At 44.3% G+C, this 21,954-nt stretch overlaps 1 protein-coding gene across 1 annotated transcript; it reads right to left on the minus strand.

The window, feature by feature from the left end:
* Positions 1-9,881: 9,881 nt before the first annotated feature.
* Positions 9,882-20,281, minus strand: LOC121281992 (pepsin A-like). Its single transcript, XM_041195309.1, has 9 exons — positions 20,226-20,281; positions 18,320-18,482; positions 17,657-17,774; positions 16,751-16,869; positions 14,304-14,503; positions 13,002-13,121; positions 11,782-11,926; positions 10,908-11,006; positions 9,882-10,040 (listed from the first exon to the last, which is right to left on the minus strand). Exons 1-9 carry the CDS (start codon positions 20,279-20,281, stop codon positions 9,882-9,884), a joined length of 1,179 nt encoding a protein of 392 aa, XP_041051243.1.
* Positions 20,282-21,954: the final 1,673 nt, after the last annotated feature.

Raw genomic sequence — 21,954 nt, forward strand, 5'->3', positions numbered from 1 at the left:
TGGACTATATTATGGAGTCCAGCTCATTAACATATCAAAAAAAAAATCTTAAAAGCAACCTCAGTGGGATACCATTGTTTAATCTTCTTTCCAGTCTGATAAACAAACATTCGTTATTTCTGTCTGATTCTTAGTCAATTTTATTTCCATTTTGCCAATGTCCTTTAACCCCGTGGGCTTTATCTACTGCATAGTCTATCGTTTGTTCCAAATGATTCTCTGCAAAAAGAAATTCCTCCTGATATCTAACATAGACAAAAGTGCCAATGGATTTTATATGCATTGGGCAGAATTTCCTGCCTGTCGGGTGTGTGGGCCTGACCCAATCTCCGGCGGGTGGGGAGCTGATTCCTGCCGGAGAAGCAGGCCCTGCTGCCATTTTACGTGGGCGGGCCAATTAAGGCCCACCCAGCGTGACGTCCAGCTTCCTGTGTGGGTAGGGGGGGATTCCCCAAAAGCGAGAGTACATTCTTTCGCACATGCGCACGATAAAGTGCACATCTCCCTGAGGCTAAGTGCAGCCTCAGGGAGTTCGCTGGCACTTTTAAAAATATTAAAAATAGAAGAAACAAAATTCCTTAACATGTCCCCCTCATACGACAATGTCACATGAGATGGGACATATTCATAATTTACATAATAAGTTTATTAAACTTTTTTAAACCCTACATGAAACCTCACCCCGCCGGTGGATGAGGTTTCATGTTTTCTCTATTCCCCACTGGGGCTCCTGACTGACTTGCCAGCCTTAAGGTCGGATGGGCAGGTCCTTTAATTGTATAAATGATCCTGTCAATGGCCTCAATTGGCCACTGACAGGTTGGCGGACACGCAGCTGATTTTGCTGCCCCCCCGCCTTCCTGAAAATTTAAATGGGGCAGGATGATATCGGGGGTTCCACCCAACATCATCCTGCGTCATTTTACGCATCAGCGAACAGGCCCCGCCCCCTGCTCACCGACGGCAAAATTCAGCCCATTGTCTCCAATCCTACCAACTCTCCCCATTCCAAATAATCTTTCTAACCAAACTGAGTCCAAATCCTTCAGCCTTTCCAAAGCCTCGGATCCCTTCCAAAATGGATTCATATCCATTCCAGTCAATATTTCTCTGAAGAGTATGCCCTGGTCCCACATTTCCATGGATTACCTTGGCATCAGACAGCTAGAAGGATGGCACAAGGACTGGAAAATTTATCCAGATTCACCTGTCAAGGCCTAAACTGTTAGTTTGCCCTGGGGCTGGATTGGGGTTTAATACCCGCCTCCTCATGAATGGCCCTTGACATCAGAGGGTAAGTAGGATTGAGGTACAAACTAACCATGATCTATGTTCAGTGAGGATGGAGCTGATGCTGAGAATCTCTTTGACCGTGACCTCCCTACCATCAGACTAGGACAAACCCGACCAGCAGGCTGGCTCTTTGCTGTAAGTTGGGATCAGTGGAGGCTCCAAGTCTAGACTTGAAAAAAAAAACCTGCTGCACTGTAAATGAAATGAGCTCCTCTTAAAGGGAACCGACTGGGCCTAAAAAGTAATGATGCAGGCAGCGCGTTGCTGCATTACCGACTGATTCATGGGCCAGGATTCTTCCCTCGCCGGGTGGGCTCACCGGGGTGGGGGGGGGGCGGGGGGGGGTGGGCGGGAACCCAACCACCGCCCGTGATCGGCTCGGCCCACCGTGATTGGACGCCGGGTGGGTGGGCCAATTAAGGCCCGCCCAGCATAAGGTGCGGCTGCGGAATAAACGAGAAGGGGCAGACGGGGGGGGTGGGAGGGGGGGGCGGTTCTCAATGTCCGCCAGGTCCAATGACCACCCGGGGGCTGATTCAAATGCAGCCTCGGCAGCCATTGGAATGCCGCCAGTGAAGGGCGTTGGCCTCGTGATGGACGGCGCTGCGGGTGGGCACGGCAGGCGGGAGGGCAGGTTGGCGGATGAGTGCCTCCTTGCCCTCCTGGAGAAGGTGGCAGCTCAGAGAGAAGCCCCACCCACCTCACCAAAAAGGCCTGGGAGGGGGTGGCATCCAGGGTCAGCAGCCACGATGTGGTGAGACGCACATGGGTTCAGTGCCGGAAGGGCTTCAACGATCTCCTGTGATCGGGAGGGGTGAGCACCGTGTTGGCACGGGTCACTTTGCACATCAGTTAAGAGATGCCCATCACCCCCCACCCCTCCCCACCGCCACTGGACCTCAGCGGTCTGAGAGTGTGAGTGGTAAATGCCAATGAGGCAGCATCTGGCCAAGGGGGTGAGCCCTGGCTGCTCGGACTGAGAGTCTTGTGGCTCCAGGGTCATGAATCGGCTGAGGCCTGCGAGGTGTTCCTCAGGTGGGGTTGGCCAGGCTACAATGGCGCAGCAGGTAGAGGGCGGACTCATCAATGCTCCTCTCCTCTTTCAGGAGAAAACATCCCATAACAACGCAGAGAGGTTGTGGACTGTCAGGGGACCACCCCACCTACTCATCCTTACTTGATGTTAGCGGGAGGCCCTGGGGAGCTGGAGAGACATTGTGCGCCCAGTGCAAGCAACCATGGTGAGGTCAGGGTGCCACAGGGAGGTAAGAGTGCAGCGCACACAGGTCAGAATGTCGGTCATTGCAACCATTCCAGTGTAGCCTCTACATTGATGTGAGCCTCAAATATGGAATCCCCAGTGATAATGGAAAGACGAGGGCGCCATGATGCATATCTCTATCTCATCGGGGTGCCAAGCATGCACAGTAACAGTGTAATGACTTCAACTAATGACATGTCCTTGTCCTTCCTTTCAGGTTCACCAGCGGCCCATCAGGGTGAGGAACCTGAAGGCCCACCACTGACCCCAGAGGACAGCACCCAACACAACGCACCTCCATCATACTCTCTCAGCCAACCAGGACCCAGCACAGATGCCAGCACCTCCATGGGCATTAGATTGGCAGCTAATATCTTGGTGCACATTGGTGAGGGCACTTCACACTTGCTTGAGGTGCAAGTGGAGGCAGAGAGTGCCCATGGTGCCGGCAGTCAGAGGACTGCAGGAGACCAGGACGATGCTCAGTCGGTGGTTGATGATGGGCCTCTGGAGTCGTCCCTGAGGCAGCAGATGCTGGAGGTCCAGCAGGGTGTGCGGGAGGATCTAGCAGAGATACATGAGGGAATGTGTGCCATGGTCTCCGTTGTGGGGGAGTCCTTGTGGAGCATGAGCAATGCCATGACCCTCATGGCTGAGCGCACTGCGTCCTCCATGGAGAGATCGGCGACTCTCATGGAGAGGGTCCCCGAGGAGCTGAATCAGGGGTTCCTGGGGATGCACTCAGACCTGCAAGTCCTCACACCGGCAATGACCTCAGCTGGTCACTGTCAATGTGGGAGAGGGATTGGGGCACCCAGTATCCCAGCTTGGTGCCCGTCCATCAATGGTGAGCAAGGAGGCCCAAAGTGACCTCACGTTGGTGCAGCAGCTGCCTGTTGTCTCTGCAAGCTCCTCTCAGGCGCTCTGGATGAGGGCAGCAGCTCCTCCACCCCTCTCCCAGTGATCATGGGATCTGATGAGGTTGCGGTGACGGGGGAGATGCCAGCTGTGGCACTGGCCACTCCCTCCCAGGCTCCACGGGCCAGAGGATGCCCGCAAAGGTCATCGCGGCCAACAGTAGAGCAGAGTGAGCCGGCTGGCTCAGATACTGGTGCCTGTGAGGGGGGAGCACCCAGACGTAGCACCCGGAAGTGAAAACTTAAAGCACCTGAATCACAATGTGATCTGATCACAGGTGATGTTTGTTTCCCCCACTATTGCATTAATTGTTCATTGATGGATAACACCTCTCAATTTAATCTGTATAATGTATGTCAGGTACCATATTATTAAATATATTTTCTTACAACAAGCCTCTGGTGCTTCAGTTGCAGGCGCAGAGTAACCCATGATGTTATGAGTGACTTGTTTGTCATTGAACTTTATTGAAATGACACATAGTGCATATTATTCACCAAGGAAATGGTCCTGTCAGGGATCGGGTATGGAGCCTGCAGTCCTGGCATGTGGTGGTGGTTCTTATTTGGTAGGCTAGCTGATGGAGCATTGGATCAAAGATCCCTATCTCCCTGCAAGTTGCCCAGGTCAGCGTCTATGCCCTCAGCAAGTTCCCCTGACCGTGCTCGTCCTCGGAGTCACTACTGGACTCATTGTTTGTTGCCTGAGCAGCTGTGTCAATATCATCTTCCTCCACTGCGTCCCCTCTTTCCAGTGCCAGATTATAGGGAGCGCAGCATGCAACGACTATCAATGACACACGACCTGGGGGGTATTGGCGTGCGCCCCCTGAACAGTCCAGGCATCGGAACCACATCTTGAGAAGACCGATGGCTCTCTCCACCACAGCCCTTGTGGAGCTGTGGCTCCTATTGTACCGCTGCTCAGCTTCTGTTCTTGGATGGTGGAAAGGCGTCATGAGCCACCTTCTGAGGGGACAGCCCTTGTCACCTAGCAGCCATCCATCCAGCCGGGCTGGAGCACTGAAGAACCCCGGCACCTGGGAGTGTCTGAGGATGTAGGTGTCGTGGGAGCTGCCTGGGTACCTTGCACAGACTTGTAGAATCAGCATCCTGTGGTCACACACTATCTGCACGTTCATGGAATGGAAGCCCTTCCTGTTGACGAAGGCACCGGGCTCACCCGCTGGTGCCTTGATGGCCACATGTGTACAGTCTATAGCACCCTGGACACGGGGGAAGCCAGCAATGGCTGTGAAGCCTCTGGCTCACTGTGTCTGGCTGGCCTCGTTCGTGAGATAGTGAATGAAAGTCAATGCATGCCTGAACAGAGCGTCTGTCAGCAGCTTGACACAAGTGTGGACAGCTGATTGGGAGACTCCACACAGATCACCCACTGACCCCCTGGAAAGAGCTGGAGGGATGGAGGTTGAGGACAACTGTAACCTTCAAAGCCACTGACATGGGGTGTCCAACCACACAGTTGGAGCTGATCTCAGGGCCAATCTTTTGACAAATGGAGGTCACTGTCTCCCTTGAGAGATGGAGTCTCCTTCGGTATTGCATCTCAGACATATTGAGGTAGCTGCTTCGCCACCTGTAAACCCTGGCAGCAAGATAGTGACATTTTCAGTGGCTCCTTCCGCCTTGGACTCCCTGTTGGCCCCACGCCTCTCCTCTCACAGGTCACTACCCTGGAGGCTGAACAGGGACACCTGGCGGCCTCCCCCTTCTGACCCTCTCTTCCTCCTCAGAGGAGGTGCCTCCAGCGGAGAGCGCAATCCTCATTGCCAGGGTAAGGGAAGGCTGTCTGATACCTGGAAGGGCCCAAGTGGTATGAATCCTCCGGAGGTCTGAAAAACAAAGTTGCATCCTGAACTGAACCCTCTTATTTCTCTCAAAGCAGCTCTGAAGCGAAATGAAGATATCCTGTTCACCCAAGCAAGCGGCAGCAAGTTATAAGCTAAAGTACAAACTACCCACATTCACAAGCCCGCTTACCCCTCTTATCCCGCCCATGGTTGAGGTTTTTGAAAATTGTGGCCTGCCCGTTTAGCCCATGCGGCGGCCTAAAGATCGTATGGGCCACGTAAACTCCAGGACAATTGGTATCTCAAGGTCCTTAGCTGGCCACTTAATTAATGGTGGGCTCGCCTCCATTTTCATTGTGGCAGCGCGCTTTACTTCTCAGTCGGGCGTGTAAGGCACACACTCACACGCTGACAGAAAAATTGTGCCCATGGTTCTTTTTCCACCCCACTCTGTCTGGAATGTGTCCAAGCTGTGCTCTTGGTGCTGCAGTCCCCAGGTTGTACCATGTAAATGTTCCTGCCAGCTGTGGAGTAGCGATCATTGGTGCCTGACCTATCCCATTTTCACCAACCTTGACCATATTTCCAACTCTGAGTCCACCCTCACAACCAAGAGAATCGATTATGCTCTGTAAACCTGTGTTTTTTCTTTTACTTTTTTAAACAGGGCAATTTAGACAATAAAGAAACACTATTAATTTCAAAGAAAGACAAAAAGTGCTGGAAACTCACAGCGTATCAGTCAGTATCTAGAGCGAGAACGGACATGTTAATATTTTGGGAGCAGGCCCTACATCAGAACCGGGAAAAGTACAGATGAACGTCATGTTAGAAGCACACACACATACAACCACAAACACACACAGACAGACACACACACACACACACACACACAGCCACACACACAGACACACACACACAGCCACACATACACAGACACAGACACACACACAGACACACACACAGCCACACACACAGCCACACACACAGACACACACACAGACACACACAGCCACACACACAGACACACACACACAGCCACACACACACAGACACAGACACACACACAGCCACACACACAGACACACACAGCCACACACACAGCCACACACACACAGACACAGACACAGACACACACACAGACACACACACAGACACAGACACACAGACACACACACACAGCCACACACACACAGCCACACACACAGACACACACACAGACACACACACAGCCACACACACAGACACAGAAACAGACACACAGACACGGACACACAGACACACACACACAGACACACACACACAGACACAGACACACACACAGACACACACACACAGACACACACACAGACACAGAAACAGACACACAGACACGGACACACAGACACACACGCAGCCTCACACACAGACATACACACACAGATACACACACACAGACACACACAGACACAAGCACACACACACAGACACACACAGACACACACACAGCCACACACACACACACAGACACACACCCAGACACAAACACAGACACACTCAGACATACAGACACACACACACAGACACACACAGACACAGACACACACACACACACACAGACACACACATAGACACACACACACAGACACACACACAGACACAGACACAGACACGCACAGACACAGACACAGACACACAGCCGCACACACACACACACGCAGACACACAGACACACAAACAGACACAGACACACAGACACAGACAGACACAGACACAGACACACACAGACACACAGACACAGACGCACAGACACAGACACAGACACAGACACACATGCACACAGACTGGTGATCTCACTGCCCATCCTGTGGCCAGAGCGGGGTTAGAGGACATCACGATGAGCCTCCACGGTGTCCAAATTGCGTTCCAGTGATGCGTCATGAAACCTGGGGGCTGCAGTCTTTTTGCCTTTTGTGGACATCTTCCCTACAGCAGCCATGAGCAGGAAGCACTGAGATGAGCTGCGCGCAACTGGATTTTAAATATGGTGCCCGGCGTGCTAAAGCAGCGAGGTGATGGTATGGCGGCCGATTAGGAGCCTGCCCACCATGGAAACAATGTGTTTCCCGGGAATGCATAAGTAACACAGCGGGTTTGGGATGAAAACCCACCATCGCAGTCAGCGGGTAAAAGGCAATTTAATCAAAGCCCTGCACCCCCCTTTCTAACAGCACCTTGGGTGTACCTACACCACATTCAGCACCACCTTCTCTGGGGTAATTAGAAATGGGCAGCAATTAGTAAAGCTGTGACTTTGTTCCCTGCATCCTTACCCTTGTCCCAACTCACCTGCTTTGTCCCGTCTGTTCAGTCCTCTACCCTGAGTTAATTTTGAGTTGTCTACTCATTTTCTGAATATTCCAACCCACCCTTTGTCCTTTTACACCCACAACAATTAATACAACTTATCAAATTTCTCCTTCCCCCTTTCCCTAACTTTTATTGCAGAATTGTTGCTGGGTTTAGCCATATAGCAACAGTGACTTTCACAGCAAAGTAAGTCATTGCATCTGCATTTCTCAGGAAAAGCTTCCTTTTTCTATAAAGTGCAACAAAGACAGAGGGTGGAAGATTTGCTTTTTCAAAAACCCCGGACAATTAAAGATGCGTTTCATCATTTACATCACATTGCGATCAGGCACAAGTATTACATTGGTTGCAAATAGGGTTTGGCAGGCAAAAGTCTTTGTCTCTCAAACTGATATGGTAGCTTGAACATCTGACACCAGATCTGATCAAATCAAATAAAAAGCAATTAGCTTTGACTAAATTCTTAAGTTTAATCCAGAGGAGCAAATGCTCTGATCAAGAGGTTGTTGCATCCATGAGAATGGATCCACCAATGTAAACGCCACATTCCCATTTGAACCAGCATTGGGTGGTTAGAGATTGTGGCCAAGTGGGAAACATGATAATAGTGGATAACTTGGTGGCTGGCAGAGAAATGTGAAATTAACAGGTTGGAAATAACTCACATGAGAGATTGGTAGGGCAGGATTTTGTCTGTGCAGTAAGGATTTTAAGCTAATGTCTAACTTGTCTCTGAAGGAACTGGAATCTGTGGGATGTGTGGGTTAGATCTTAGATTCCATCAGGGAGAGGCACCAAGCTCTGTATGAAGGAGTCATATGGATATTGGGCAAAGAAAATAAAAGAGCCTTATATAACAAATCTACAGCCCATTGTGGATCTTACCTAATACCCTTGAAAAGAAATTTGGTGAGATGCTTGATGATTAAAAATTAAAATGACTTCCACCATGCATTAATATTCCTTCTTCAGGATGCTCTCCCGATATTTTTGCTCTTCTACTGTAGATTTCATTGGTTCGAAAAATTGGTGAGCCCTAGAACTGGAGGACAATCTGCTCTGGGAGGTTAGTGCCCAAGAGTTAAGGACCAACATTTACCCCTTGGACTTCTCAACTTGGGGGAAGAGGATTTCAGAGAAATGAAGCTTATCTGAAATACCTTAAAGTAAACTATGGAACTAGGAGAAGGGACACATGCTCAAACTAGTACAAGGTAGATTTAGGGATGTTATCAGTAAATTTGTCTTCATGCTTGGAGTCATGAACAGACACAATGATGGAGGCAAAAAGACTTGAATTAATGAAGAACTCATTTGATGGTGCAATGGAGAAAATGTAGGGCTTTGCTGGATGGATGAACTTAAATCGATTGAATAGATTGAGTGGTGTGTGAGAATTTTGTGAATGTAGTTAGTGTTTCAGGCCAGGATGTTTCATACCCTTTGGATGAACAGTTATAGACCTGAAACATTAACCCTAACTTTCGTTCCCCTCAGCTGCTTCCTGACCTACTGAGCATTTTCTGTTTTTCTATGTTGGATTTGCATCATCTGTAGTATTTTGTTTTTTGTGTTAGGGGTTTATTGAGCGCTGCACTGTTGGGTTTGCCTTGACCTGCAGCTGCCATCTTAGGATCAGGTTCAAAGGTAAAAAGCTGCAACACGATCTTAAACACAGAAATGGGAGAAAACAAACAGAGAACTCTGACCCTAAACAAAGTTGCTACAGATGCCAAAACCCATTTCAAAATCTGCACATTAGATTAATAGTTATTCCTCTAAAGCCAAAGATGTAAATACAATTTGGCTGAAAGCTGTATTCAGTTGACTCCTAGTGTCTGGGGAATTTATCATAGATCAGTCACACGGATATCTTTGTGTAGTGTGAGCACAAACTGGAGTGTATCTCAGCCACCTCCAGTGCTCATAGCAAAGTAAGAGATCAGAGCTATTAATGCATTTTTGATACTTTAATATTTATATCTTAATATTGTCCATTAATTTTTTCCAATAATATTTTGCAAAGTACAACACTAAATAGATTCAGAGCCAAACAGGCAGCCCGCATGTTACTTGGTTGAAAATCAAATACCTTAATCATCTGTGTAAATTATTAACATTGTTTGAAATCATTGGTACCACCATGATGCCTGTTGCATTTGAGAATTATGAGGAATGTCGGGAAGATTTGTAAATGTGAATCAGGGAGAGGTCGAGGAAGCAATTTAAACAAAACCATGAATGAACAAATTAGGCAGCCCGGGCAAAGCCCATTCGGTTATTTCCTCGATCAAAAATGGAATAGTAGACTCCAATGAAGACATCTCCAAGAATCCAGAGGTCTTCAGAATCTGAAAGAGCCATCGTGCTAAATCCGCTTTCACAATATTTGTGTCCATTGTATTTGCTCTGCAAGTAAAGTAATGAAGAACAAATCAATAGATTTTCCTACATTTGTTTGCTTATAAGAATGCACTTGCTTTTATGACAAACTATAATACATACAAACATACTAAATTAACAGGCAGGAGAAGAAGCATTTGCCCCAAACTTCATGATGACCAGAACACCCTGACATTTCTTAGAAAGCAAAAAGAACTTTGCACAATGAATTACTTTGAAGCTAAAGTGCCAATTGGCAAATACATCAGAAACTTTCATGCAATTAGAATGCATGTTTGGCAAGTGGATGAATTAACAGTTCACCTTTTTGGTGGTGGTGCTGTCTCAAGGAGTGATGTGGGTGAGAACCCTATTTGAAGAAGAACGGGCAGAGACTTTCATTCTCAGGGCATGTGCGCTAGTGATTTGGGGGAAATGATTCAGCTGGAACTTCCACATGTTATGAGTGGACAACCAATCAGCCTGAGCCCCCACTCCTGATTATTGCGCTGGAATGTGTGCAAACGGGTAAAGGCAGAGTTGGCCTAAAGTGTGGTACACTGTTGAATAACTCAACAAAACGTGCGGTCCTGACTCACAGTTTAAGAAAGAACCATTTGAGCATGTACTAGGGTCAGCAGGTAGCCACAGAACTGTATTTAAAGGAACAGAGTCTCACAGAACAGAGGGAAGTCATTCAGCTAATTGTGCAGTTGTACTTCAACTAAAGTTGGTGAAAGAAAGTGGAGTGGAAGAAATAATGAATAAAAGTTCCATGTAAACATAAATATAAATGAGGTACAGCCATTGCACTGAAACCTTTACAAATATCAGACACGCTGAGATGATGAACAATGCTGTGGAGATTCTGGCAGCCTAAGGTTTAAAGCATACCTGGAGCACATATTGTTCAGGAGAAAGGGGGTAGTCAATTCCATTGATGGTGAAAGTCACATAGGGCATGGTGGGCAGGTTACGACAGTTCACACCAAGCTGTAGAACAGAGAAACAAGAGGTTAACAGTGGTATTATCTGGGACCACAGGTCTCATTTATGTTTAAAATGAATTCTTGACTATCAGTTTGCTCTGAGCCTTTCCTTAATTTTAGCATAAGTGTAAACTATTGTAATTAATGCACCTGAGCGTCTTTTAATTTAGGGAACATAAGAAATGGGAGCAGGACTAGGCCATTCATCCCTTGAGCCTGCTCCACCGTTCAATAAGATCATGGCAGATCTGCTTGTGTTTCGAATTCCACATTCCCATCTACTCCTGATAACCTTTGATTCCCTTGCCTAACAAGAATCTATCTATCTATCCCTGCCTTAAAAATATTCAATGACCCCGCCTCCTCCAACTTCTGAGGCAGAGAGTTCCAAAGTTGCAAACCCCTCTGAGAGAAACTATTTTCCAAATCCCCCAATTTTAAAACAATGAACCCTAGTTCTGGGCTCACCCACAAGAGGAAACAGCCTTCCTACATCCACCTTGTTAAGGCCATTCAGGGTCTTGTATACTTCATTTAAGTCACCCCTCATTCTTCTAAACTCCAATGGAAACAAGCCCAGTCAGTCCAACCTTTCCTTATAAGACAACCTGCTCATTATAGGTATTAGTCTAGTAAAACTACTCTGAACGGCCTCCAACGCATTTACATCATTCCTTAAATAAGGAGACCAAAACTGCACAATGTATTTAAGACCTTGTGTCCTTTAGGATTTAAGGTGAAATCATCTCCGTCTTATGATAAAATACAATGCAGTTTACCACAGAATAAAGTTGTGCTTCTGCACCAATCTCGTGCTGAATTCTCTGGATCGGTGAGACAGGGCCAATAATCAGAGAGGTGCCAGTATCGACAATGGCCTGACAACCGCTTTCACAAGCCACTACCTGTCCGTTGACCTTCACACTAGGGAGGAAAAGGACATTCATGATTACGTGACCATTTTCAGAAATCTAAATGCCAACTGTTTATGGAGATTAATGTATGTGAATGTATGCATCGTATATCAAGATGGTTTCCAAATTGAATTTGGCCATGATACTTCCAGTAAATATACAATATAACACTTTGATTGTGCTTTTGAATCTATTAATATGGCTGCCCTACTTTTATTATTCTCTCAACTCTAAAATATTATTTGTCATGCAATCTTTTGCCAGGTTCGTGTAGTTTGATTCTCACTTTTCTGGTTTGCATTTGACCCTGAGTCATCCAGTGTATTGGCTTCAAAGTTTCCCTCTGAATGCTCATGTCCCTCCACAGCCTTGCCTAACTGTATCATTGTGATCTCCTCCAACACTGACAGCATGCACTGTCCGCTTTATCTCCCATTTACTGTGCATCTTATGCTTGCTGCTGGAGTCATGATAGCTTTTTTTGTTGAAAATTCTATTTCAAAACGTTCTTCATCCTCAAAAGTCAATTCCTTAACTGTGCTTTTAGTTCCCTCCCTCTAATCACTCCCTAAATACCTGCTCCATCCACTGTTCAATCTTCATAGTGCCTTTGGTTGTTCCAATATGTGAAAAGTGCTCCACCAATGCAGTTGTCTTTGGCTTGCATTTCAGCAACCCCAACCTGAATAGGGGACGGTGTCATTATAAGGAGTTGGATCAATATCAGTTGAGTAGGGGTTGAGGGTTATAGAGTTATTGATCATGCTGTGTGATCTTCTAATCAGGTAGATTTGGAAAATGTAGAGAATCATCAGGAGGTATGGGGTGGAAGTCCATGAGAGCTCAATGGAGCACAATTGAAGGTTAAATGATCTTTTCTTGATCTGAATCTGAATAACTCTGAATTATGCATTTCCCATCTAATCCCTAATATTTTTCTTTAACATGCTATCATGTTAAACTGCCCAGTAAATGCTGTGCAACACTTAATCTGTTTATCATTATGAATGATCTCAGCACAAAGAACATCTTTGCAGTTTAATTCTGTTCTAGAACATAAGCATTTTTAATGTTCATTTACTTACCTGTCCACAAGGATTTGCCAGTATCCTTCCACAGTGACGGGAACCCAGTTAATGTTACCTGTGTAATGGTTTGGATCAAATCCACCAAATACAACTTCACTTCCTGACTCACCATCCTGTCTGTTAATCAAAAGTGAAAAGAAATTAAATCTGGAAGTGTGCAGGTTCACAATTTCTGTCACCTTTTGAAGATCATATCATAATGGCCTTTTGTCAAAAATGTGTTTGAAAGTAGCTGTTAAGACGCTGGAAAGCGCGCTGTAAATCCTAGAGAATATAAAAACTATACAGTAGGATGTAGCTAAATCCTACAACAGAAGAGTGTAAATCCCCATGGTTTTAAATATTTACATTGTGATCCAGTCAGGTTTTGTTTGTTGTGATTGTGAATGAACTGCCTGAACAGAAGGAAAGAGATTCAATTGTAACTTGCAAAAGGGAATTGGACTCATACTTGAAAAGGGAAAAAAATACTGGGTTATGGGGAAATGGCAAAGGAGTGGGGCTAATTGGATAGTTCCCTGAAAGAGCTGGCACAAGCACAATGGGCCGATTGGTCTCTTTCTGTGCTGCCTAATTCTACGATTCTCTTCACTAAAGTCTACAGGACTGGAATCAATGCTAGGGCAGGTTCACTGCCTAAGTTGGCAGGATGGACTCCCAGAATGACTGCTGGTGCAAGGCAGGTAGGAAATCTGGAACAGAACAGAAGAGGATTCTTAAAGGGGAAAAGAAATTCAAAGACATCAAATAATTTTTTTATGGAAGAGAGGCTTTTCATGGGCGGTGGGACGTCCAGGAAAAGCAAGGAGCCTAAAGGGATATAGAGATGACAACTGCTAGCCTTTGCACTCCTAACAGAGCAATTAGTTGCTTCCTACTTCTGCTGCATGATCTATTGCTGCCATATCCTGGATTCCAGGTTGAGGTTGGCAATACCTAAAGCAGAACAGAGGGAAATTGGCTGGTTTCCCTCACCCTGTCCCCTACCATCATTTAAATGCATTGAGTGGTCAACAGTCAAGTGACTAAGACCCCGTGTCAAATGGGGCAGGGGGAGCTGGAAGACACTTTGCTCTGGTGCAGCTGGGGATGGTGATCTGACTACCGGCCTCCAATCCTTATCTCGCTTAATTTCCCAACACTGTGTCACCTACAGAATTATGCCAGAGAAAAATCCAGCTGATAACATTAATGTTGTTGATAAAGAGAAAATGGAAAGCAAAGGCAATGATTGTGTAGATTTTGTTGGGTGTTTGTTATGAAGAGATTAATTTGGGGGTCGTGAACGTTATACTTCACCTGGTCAGATAAAAAGCAAACATAAATTGCTCCACCAGATGCTCAGACATCATGTTTTCGAAAACAGTTGTGGCACCTGCAACGGCATAATCTGCATATCCCAATCCCAGAATTCCATCAAATTCAGCATAATAAAGAAAGCTGCCAGGCTCAGTGATGCTTAAACCAAATTCTTGGTGGGTGATATCAATGTTGGATACCTAATTGAAAAGAAAACTGTTTAAATATTTTACAGTAGGTCATCCTGTCAGAAGTCAAGTAACATAGGCCTGGTAGTAATGAACACATTGGGGTTCTGCCAGTTTCTTGGTCTCTGTTATTCCAAATTGCCCTCACAAGGTGTAGAACCCCCTCCTGCCCGTTGCTAGGTGAATACCTTTGGGAGTGTGAAGTCAAGGATACAGACTCCCTACACTAGAAGTTCCCACTCCAATGTCTCAATCAGGTTCTGGTGCATCATTGGACACCATCATATCTAGTGAGGTGAGGCACTGCAGTCTCCAAATGGGCAGATGTGGTCCCCAGCAGTCCAAGCCATTGAAGAAACACATCATGTTTTAAACATTTTCTGGAACACCACTTCTTCTTCCAGAGGCTGAGGAAGATATGTGATTTGGGAAATAAAGGGATAAAAGATTACTTTGATTTATACTTATGAAAGCAGATTCCTTTGCTGTATTTTTCCATAATCTTTTGCTTACACACTTGGCCTGTTTTTCTGGATGTGTTTTGTTAGAGATGAAGTTACTGTTGCCGATAAGCTTTGTATTTTTTTCCATTTCGTACTTTCCCATGAGCTTGCTTGACTATGAGATTATGATGTGATGTGCTTTGCAGGGACACATTGAAGTCCATGAGCAGTCAAAATATACTCGGCCATGTAGCCAGCTGAAGCTGTATTGTGTATAAATGTGTGTTATTGTAACTGCTCTCTGAGAGATTCTATAGCTTAGCTCTTTCCCATTCCCTGCTCAAAATAAAGACTTTCTGACTTTAACCATCTCCGTACTCCAAGTGGCTTTTCTTCCACAACAAATGGAAGGACTGTCAGGGGAACCTTGGATAACCTTTCCCAAAATACCAGCTGGGCATCAGAGTTTCTGACTGTTTGGGCCAGGTGTGCACCCATAATTAGCCAATTCTAGATAGATGCTGTTACACTTGCCCCAAAGTATTTTGGGGATGTTTTGCCAAAAACAGGTGGACCAGAAAGTGATTGTAAATTAAAGAAAGAAGTAACTGCTACTTATGTAGAACCTTCAGATATTGTTCAGATATCCCAGAATGTTTTACAGCCAATGAATTATTTCTGAAATGCACTCAGTTACTACTTCTATCTGTAAATAAGGCGAGAGTGACCTAACGCTTAAACAAGTGTCAGCTGATCAGAGAGAGCCATTGTGACTTTATTAAAGATAAGTCATGTCTGTATAAACAAGTTGAACCTTTTGAGGCCATTCGCTTTGGACAGAAGGTAAAAGAGTATTTTCCAAATGGAGAGAAATTAGGAATGGTCGAGGAGAGTGACTCGGGAGCCCAACAATTACAGTTACAGGAGGATATAGACATGCTGGTCAGATGGGCTGATCAGTGGCAAATGGAATTTAACCTGGATAAGTGTGAGGTGAAGCAATTGGACAGGACAAACAAAGCACGGGAATACATGATGAGTGGTAGGACCCTGGGAAGTACTTGGTGTGCATGCCCACTGGTCCCTTAAGGGAGTGCGACAGGCTGATGAGGTGGTTAAGAAGGCATATGGGATACTTGCCTTTATTGGTCAAGGCATAGAATATAAGCGCAGGGAGTTTATGCTGGATCTGTATAAAACACTGGTTAGGCAACAGCTAGAGTACTGTGTGTAGTTTTGGAATCCGCATTATATGAAAGATGTGATTGCGCTAGAGAAAGTGCAGAAGAGATTTACCAGAATGTTGCCTGGGCTAGAGAGTTTTAGTTATGAGGATTGGATAGATTGAGGTTATTTTCTCTGGAGCAGAGGAGATTGAAAGGGGAATCGATTGAGGTGTACAAAACTTATGAGAGGCATAGTTAGGGTAGACAGGAAGGAACTTTTCCCCTTGGTAGAGGGATCAATAACCATGGGGGTATAGATTTAAGGTAAGGGGCAGGAGGTTTAGATGAATTCTTTCATCCAGAGGGTGGTAGGAACCTGGAAATCTCTGTCTGAAGGGGTGGTAGAGGCAGGAACCCTCATAACATTTAGGAAACATTTGGATGTGTACTTGCGATGCCATGGCATACAAAGCTATGGGCCTTGTGCTGTACAATGGGATTAGAATAGTTAGTAATTGTTTCATTGGTGCAGATTCGATGGGCCGAAGGACCTTTTTCTATGCTGTAGACCTCTATGACTCTATGACAATCTGCAACACTGACTTCTCTATGGGCCCCTCAGACATGGGAAATCAGCTAGTTTGACTTACTCTGACAGTGTCATATCCCAGTACACCAGTCATGCTGCCTGTACCATATTGGATAGAAAGGTACTTGTTTGAAAGGCGAAATGTTGAGGACGCTTGTGGATTAAACTTGCGATGATCACCTACAAGAAAAGCACATCTTATCCAGTTAGTTTCATTAGATTACAGTGTTCATTTCAATACAACAACAATTTGGCCTGGACGAATGTTGTGGAGATGTGATCAAATCCCACCACAACAACTGGGCAATTTAAATTCAATTAATTACACATAAATATGGAACAAAAAGCAAGTATTAGTAATGGCGACTGTAAAACTGCAGGATTACCATAAGAACCCATTCCCTCCTCCCTGCTTCAACACTAATACTGGGCAGACAGCAAAACTCAGGTCTGCCAGCTCCAGGTCAATTCAGGAGGTAGTTCTCGTATAGCAACCTTTTTGTTTACCCAGTTTCATTCATTTGGAAATAAAAACTTGATGATCTGTGGAAATTATTTACATCCTTCTAATATTTCATTGGTTGGTTGTAACATTGATGCCTCAGCGAGTATTAGGTCATGAACACAATGTGCTTGGAAAATAAGAGGCACAGGACTTCCTGCTTTAGATTACTGACCTGGAGATCTAAGCTATAACATACAAAGTTGGATCCTGAATCAACCCAATTCCCACCTTCTTTTGGATACAAACTATTCCTGATCATCCAAAGGCTAAAGAAATTGAAGAAACCCATTATTTGAATTATGCAACAGCGAATCTAATTGGGAATTTAGTGCTTAACAATTGCATTATAAAATCATAATGAAGCAAATTGGAGTTGAAAAGAATTAACTGCATCTCCTCCAAGGTTCTGTGTACCAAAATGTGCCATTATGAGAATTCCTTCTATGGTCTAGATTTACTTACTGCATGCTGGACTAGAGCAGTAACCCGATGGGACCCAAAGGTTTGAAGAGCCAGTATCAAAGATGACAATGAAACTCTGAGGTGGAGTCCCGATGCTGATTGTTCCGTAGTATGACAGCTGTCAGGAAATTAAAAGGAAGATGTGAAACTAGAAATGGATCAGGTTCTCAGACAAAGTACAGTAGAGATGTGTTACAGATCCGATGTGTTTAAGCATTGAGTTTTCTAAAAGATTAGTTTAAGAAGTGCGTTTAACCTAAACATAATGGGAACGAATTTTGCATTCATTTTACAATTTTACTGCCCCCGCAGTTTAATTTAAACAAATTAGATTTCCAAATGCTTAACAAAGATTTCTAAAGGCGACAGGGCTACTTTTGGCAAATATTGCATTGGTTTACGTAATGAGGAATGGGAGCAAATCAGCATTTAGTAAAATATGTAGGAATGGCAAGGGGCTATTTTCAGTTTCAATGATACACTCTCTTAGCGCTGTGCTAAAATATATCTATTGCAAAATGATTGCCAGCAATATTTGCTGTATTTTTAGATTTCAGATACCGGTGGCAGGGTTAATGAAGGGCCGAATGCCGTCAAATCAATCAGCATGACCTTTTCTATTCTGTTTGCTGCTCTTCCTTAAAAACACTACAGATTACTTACATCCAGGTAGTTCACTAACGGCTCTGTTGAACCTGATGAGTCCTGCTGGGATGGACCACGGAATTTGGAAAGGGGATTGTATGGGTGTTTCTTCAGGAAATCCTCGAGTAAACCACGTTCCGCCAAGATATTGCGGACAGATTTACCCTTAAATAGTTTCACTCTGCAAGGATAGGAGTGAAAGTGGGTCAACACTTGGGCAAATATGTCCTTCTACATTTTTCTCGACACCTTACAGTGTCATGCACACAGGCTATGTTCAGATGAGTAAACAAAAGTAACATATACATAAAACACAGATTAATGTAATAAGGGATACATACAAAAGAACATACAGATTAGGAGCAGGATTAGGCCATAATGAACACGACTATTTCCAAACTGTGCGACCAAGAGGGATTATCAATATCTGACAGTTTCTGTTTAAATAACAGCTTCATGGATTGCGATGCATGCTGATTGTTCGTGGAGCACTGAGAAGGGATTTTTCTTTCCTTTTCAGAATGTAGTATTTATCACTGAATCTCCTTTTTCTCTCCAATGTTCAGCTAAAGTTCTATAGACACTTCACTTAATGTCTGCTATATTCAGGCTTTTTCTTGTGGATATTGGTAAACAAACTTCTCATAGTAATTACATCAAAATAGTTCCCCACACAAAAATATTCTGTACACATGACAAATTTCATCAATGTTGGCCAATCTATTAGAAATGCAAAAAACTATAATGTTGCAGAAAGAAAATCAATCCTATTGATCTTTAAGAGCCCAATTACACAGGGAACATTCCTTCCACCTACTGAAAATGGACTTTGATGGCAAAAGCCCACTTGTATCTTCTCAAATATAATAGGTATTTTAAGTAACTCTCGTGTGTCCTGGGGCCTTATTGAGGCTACAATATGAAAAGTGTGTATGCTATCTAGTACACAAAATGCCATTGGCTGCAACACCCCAGGCATGAGGGACTAAGGGAAAAGCTAATGGAAGCCTGCTCATCCAATTTTCTGATCTTTCATTGGCATTTTATTACTATGTTACCAGGAAATTGATGGGAGGATTGGGCACAAAGACAAATCAGCCCATTAAGCACACAGGCATTGTTAATATAATGAACTTGTCATGAGCAGGTACAGAAAATAATCAGAAAGGCTAATGGCACGCTGACCTTTATATCTAGAGGACTAGAATACACGGAGGTACAAAACATGCTTCAGTTATACAAATCGCTGGTTAGGCCACACCTGGAGTACTGTAGGCACCACACCTATGGAAGGATATATTAGCCTTGGAGGGAGTGCAGCATAGATTTAACAGAATGATACCTGCATTCCAAGGGTTAAGGAGACATTACACAAACCAGGGTTGTATTCCCTAGAATTTAAAAGATTAAGAGGCAATTTGATCAAAGTTTTCAAGATATTTAGGGGAACAGACGGGGTCGATAGAGAGAAACTATTTCTGCTGTTTGGGAAGTCAAGGACTAAGTTGCTAATCTAAAGATTAGAGTCAAACCTGTCAGGAGTGAAATTAAGAACCACTTCTACACACAAAGGGCGGTAGAAATTTGGAACTCTTTTCCACAAGTGGCAATTGGTGCTAGGTCAATTGTAAATTTTAAACCTGAGATTGATAGAGTTTTGTTATCCAAAAGTTTTAAAGGATATGGGTCAAAGTATGGAGTTAGGTCATAGGATCATCCGTGATCTCACTGGCTGACAGAACAAGCTGGAGGGGCTCAATGGCCTATTCCTGTTCCTATGTTCCTCGTGGCAGAAGACAGATTCAGAATTGAAATGTTCAAGGCAAACTCAAAATGTTTTGATGACATTATCATCTTCCATTTGTGAGGAAAGAGTCATATCATATCTAACTTCAGAACCAAGACTCCGATCCTAGGTTCTTACCTGATTAAACATTCAGAGAGCTGAATGCAAGCTAGTGCAATGAGCAACCACTTCATCTTTGTCCCTTGGTGTAGTGAAATGACTCCAAAAGGGAAACATCAGATGCTCCTGCAAATGGGTTCTAGTTGTTGCTGCTTTTATAGTGGTCCGAATCAATCCTTTCCATTGTCTTTAGATGTGGATAACAGATTAGGCAGTTAAGAGCTTTTCCATAATTGGTAGATATCAAACATGATGACCTTGTTGGAAAAGCAGATATTGCTGCCAAATTAAGTGACCTCAAACCACAAAATTACAATTTGTCACATTATTAAATAGCAATGACTTTTATTAATACAATTATAACTGATAAAGATATTAAAATTCTATTTACAAACTGATGAAAAATGATTCGTCTAATTACTTGGGTGTTGCAATTTGAACATATAGCCTCAGAGACTGATAAGCAATGAATTTGTGTCTGGATGACATTGAGCTTATTTTTGTATATGGTCAGTTGACTGCTCTGTGAAGCACCCATTGAATGGGCATTTGTCCCAAAATTCATAGCATGTTGACACCATTAGGACAAAAAGGACGTTGCAATCTGTAATAAATTGTTGCTTAAATTTTGGTGATTCATGCAATGAGATCACATGTGCTTTCAGATTTTCTTTTCTGATATGTAAGGGTCAGAAATACACAGGTTGGCTGTGAATGTTGCTGCTACAATGTCATGTGTATGTTGTCTTCTATCACCATAGTTCTTATTTAAGGATAGTAATGAATTCATACAAATTTTTGGAAGCCATTGATGTGCTAACCAGATGAGCCAAACACCATGGTAGCTTCTCTCTCCACCACCTGCGCACTGTGGCTATGTTGCATACTATCTACAAGATGCACTGAGGCAACTCACCAAGGCCTTTTCAACAGCATCTTCCAAATTGACAACCTCCACCATCAAGGAGAACAAGGACAAGAGATGAATGGGATCCTGCCAAAACTCAAAAAGAGTGTGAAACACAGCAGAGACAAGCTGACAGCTGCAGAGACAGAGTTTATAAAAAACAGTGACTGCTCTTAAAGCAGCAATAAATTTAGAAGGGTAAATACAAGAAAAATGGCCATGAACACAAAATTATAAGAGATCCCAGAGAGAGGGCGACTCCACGGTAAGCCAAACACCTAAATTCATCATTACCTGGAAAGCCGATCAGAAGTGCAGTCCCCTTGCAGTCATTCACAATGCTGCAGGTCAGACATGTTGATCCATTCAATCCCATTTCAGATGACTGGTCTCAGTATGTCAAATGCCTAGCGATCTTTTTTACCACTAACCACATCACGGGGGAGGAGAAGAAGAGAGAGATTCTTTTATTCTCATGAGGGAGCAAAAGGTATTGGCTGATCTGCAATCTTACATCATCTTGCGCCCCAGACTTGAAGACTTTTGATGAGTTAATATAAATTGTACAGAGCCACCTGAAATCAAAGTCCTCAGTTACTCTGCAGCGCTTCAAGTTCAATTCAAGGAATAAGCTGACTATGTGGCCATTTCATTGGCATCAGCTGAGCAGTGTGAATTCGGAATGTCCATTAGTGATATGTTGAGATAGGCTGTTTTGAGGGATAGGAAATGATGTTATCCAAAGGCGTTTGCTAGCCGAAACTGTTCTAGACTTCAATAAGGCATTAGAATGAGCTACCGTGATGGAGAGTGCTGTTAGAAATTCCAAAGTTATAAAAG

Source organism: Carcharodon carcharias, chromosome 9 (genome assembly GCF_017639515.1).
Source record: "Carcharodon carcharias isolate sCarCar2 chromosome 9, sCarCar2.pri, whole genome shotgun sequence".
Lineage (NCBI taxonomy): Eukaryota > Metazoa > Chordata > Chondrichthyes > Lamniformes > Lamnidae > Carcharodon > Carcharodon carcharias.

Bases quoted from the DNA above. Each gene is read 5' to 3' on its own strand.
- LOC121281992 (XM_041195309.1), bottom strand. From the start codon at position 20,281: ATGAAGTGGTTGCTCATTGCACTAGCTTGCATTCAGCTCTCTGAATGT. The intron at 18,483-20,225 runs GTAAGAACCTAG...CTATCCTTGCAG, and splicing joins CTCTCTGAATGTTTAATCAG to AGTGAAACTATTTAAGGGTA. The intron at 16,870-17,656 runs GTAAGTAAATCT...CTTTTCTTGTAG, and splicing joins CTGCTCTAGTCCAGCATGCA to GTGATCATCGCAAGTTTAAT.